We start from the raw sequence: 2,864 nt of genomic DNA, 5'->3' as shown, positions 1-2,864 counted from the left end.
GAACCAAATTAGCCAGAGATCAGTTATCACTATTAGAAGATCTGGGATCTGTCAAATCATCTCAGATGTACTAAGCGAGGTACGAAGAAAGGACCCCTGATCTTGCCAGTTTTAATATTGATTTTATGATTGTTTAAATTCATTGATGTGTGGTTGATAGGCTACAAGAATTACAGGGATTCCATCAGCTTTTAGCCTATCAAGAAATGCTCTAAAACCAGGCTGTAACAAGTAATAGGCCCAAGTAACAGGATGATGCAATGAAACACAATTCATGAAGTCAACAGTTGTAATTTTAACCATTAAATTGGTCAAAAGTTATATAGCCTACAAAAATAATAATACAAACGTTTGCTTATGTGTTTTTGGTTGAGTATCATATTTGATACATCAAGATTTTATGCCTCATATACAAGATTAAGCTTAACTCGAGGGGGAAAAAAACACAGCAGTTTTATTCAAAGGCACAAACTGTGTACCTTGACCTGAAGGTGAACATTTTTAGAATTGTACTGAAAGGCCCTAACCTATAATCATGTGTTGATGCATTGGTTTTAATGCCCTCCCCCCTATTTCTCAGTAAAGAGAGTAACAGAACACAAAGTAAAAGTTTTCTTGAATGATGACAATCAGTGTGTGTTTATTACACTTGTTTTGTCACATACACTAGTAACTGAGTACTGCATTTTCTTACATATGACTTAATTATTTACTAAATATGACTAAATATGACTTAAACATAATTCAAATATTGCTCACAAATTGACATAATGAAATATTTGAAAACAAGTACTTTTTTTCATCTAGAAAATAACAAAACTCCTATTTCAAAGGCAATAACTTATTCCTAGAGCTAAAAAGTCTAAAAATATTGTCTCTCAGAGCCTGAACACTCAGTCCATAAATGGCTGGATTCAGAATTGGAGGAAATATCAAGAAATAAAGTGACATAACGGTTTGTGTTTCAAATGGAAGATAACTTGTGTCAAAGCGACTTTGTACAATTTCAAAAAAACAGCCCACACTATAGTTCAATATTGCAAATAAGTGTGGCATGCAGGTCTTCAGTGCTTTTATTTTAGACTTTTTAGTGGCAGTGAAGCATATTTTCAGAATATGTCCATATGAGTAAAGGGTCATTGCAAGCTGAGGAAAAGTATATACAACAACAGAAAATAATCCAATTGCACTCACAACATTTGTGTCGTCACAGGACAGTTTGACAAGAGAATAGTTGGAACAGTACACTCGCCCAATTATGTTCCTACAGATTGTCAAGCGCAGAGTCAGAATAAAAAACAAAGCGAATGCCACTAAAGGATAACCCCACGAGAAAGCAATTAGTTTATACACCCTTGTGATTGTCATAATACTGTGATACTGTAGCGGGTAGCAGATGGCCACATAGCGATCATAGCACATCACTGAAAGAATGGTGAATTCTATGATAGCATATGTATGCAGGAAATAGGTTTGAGCCTTACAACATGCCAAAGATACCTCATGAGAAGGAGACATTAAAGTACCCATCAAGGACGGAAGCAAAGCCGTGCCACCATAGATGCCATTGACAGCCAAGTTACATAGAAAGACATACATAGGTTTGTGAAGCGCTTTGTCAGTAATTATAATAAAAATCAAAATGGTGTTAGCAAAGAGTACAAACATGTACAACATAAAAAAGATCATGAAGTAAAGGTATTTAAGATCCTCCATTCTGGAAAGGACCTCCAGTATGACAGATGACAAATTTGATGAGTTTTTCATCTTTAAATTGTTCAGCAGACTGCAGTAAAATAAAAAAAAAGTACATTACATTCTTGCCAAGAAGTTTAAATCAGTTGTATAGGCTAATGGAAACAAGTTATAAGCAGATGAACAGGCTCCCCTTGTATAGGGCCACTGTAAATATCAGAGAAAAATAAAATACTTATAATTAATTTCAAAACAAACATTCCAAATCTTTTCAGGTCAGCTGGATAACAGGTGAATGATAAGCCTTGCCACAAAATATAAAAACTGACTCTCCTCCTCTCCTTCTCTGTTTATATTTAGGTTACTACTGTACGTGTAACCGGAAAATAGGCCAGTGTATTCAGATCACATGGTCTTTTCATTATGATTATGTAAATAGCCTAATCTCTTAGGGATGCTTGAATTAATACTAAACGTATAAATCAATGTGTTTATACAGATTAGAGTTTGTTGGTGTATATAACTGCTAAACCATGGCATTAAAATTAAAATATACTTGATCTGATCATACATCTAATTAAGGAAAATGCCATATACAAAACAACTGAAATGTAGAATAGAAAATTGTTTCTGTCCTGGATGCCGTTTATAGGCTATAGAGACTTGTTACATGCGACCTGTAGGCCTATCAATGATAAAACAAGGGCAGGCTCTGTTTAAGTGCCGTTTGCTATATAGACCTTATGCGGCAGAGAATAGCACGCAGCCATCTTTAAAATTTTGTGTTTGAACATTAGGTAACACTATGGCTTCACTGTCGAAGAGGCCTAATGGTTAAGTGGATTTACTTATTGTTGTCACAAATGCCGGTGAAGATTCCACCATCGGCCACCGGAGGTCTCACTCACCTGAATATTAGTGTTTGATTCGGACTTCATTTCCCTAGAATCCACATTCTGGGACTGATTGCTGCACACCTGATCCTCATCTCACAGACTATAACGTACTTGGTTACTTAACGTAACCTCGGTTCCCTGAGATAAGGGAAGGAGTACTGCGTCTTAAGACGCTGTATGGGAATTCTCCTATTCTCGAATATACTGAAGTAATTTGTAAAATCACGCAGTGCTACTGCCCAGTCCAACAGTTTCGAGACATCTCGCACGCTA

At 36.0% G+C, this 2,864-nt stretch overlaps 1 protein-coding gene across 1 annotated transcript; it reads right to left on the bottom strand.

Moving 5' to 3' along the window:
* Positions 1-822: 822 nt before the first annotated feature.
* LOC307137100 (olfactory receptor 52Z1P-like) lies at positions 823-1,716 on the bottom strand (the record flags this gene model as incomplete). Its single annotated transcript, XM_079834579.1, has 1 exon — positions 823-1,716. One exon carries the CDS (start codon positions 1,714-1,716, stop codon positions 823-825), a length of 894 nt encoding a protein of 297 aa, XP_079690705.1.
* Positions 1,717-2,864: the final 1,148 nt, after the last annotated feature.

The sequence above is a fragment of the Gobio gobio genome (assembly GCF_949357685.1).
Source record: "Gobio gobio genome assembly, chromosome: 14".
NCBI classification, from domain to species: Eukaryota; Metazoa; Chordata; class Actinopteri; order Cypriniformes; family Gobionidae; genus Gobio; species Gobio gobio.
Note: the sequence above shows the minus strand (reverse complement) of the source record. Positions and strands in the feature narration are given on the sequence as shown.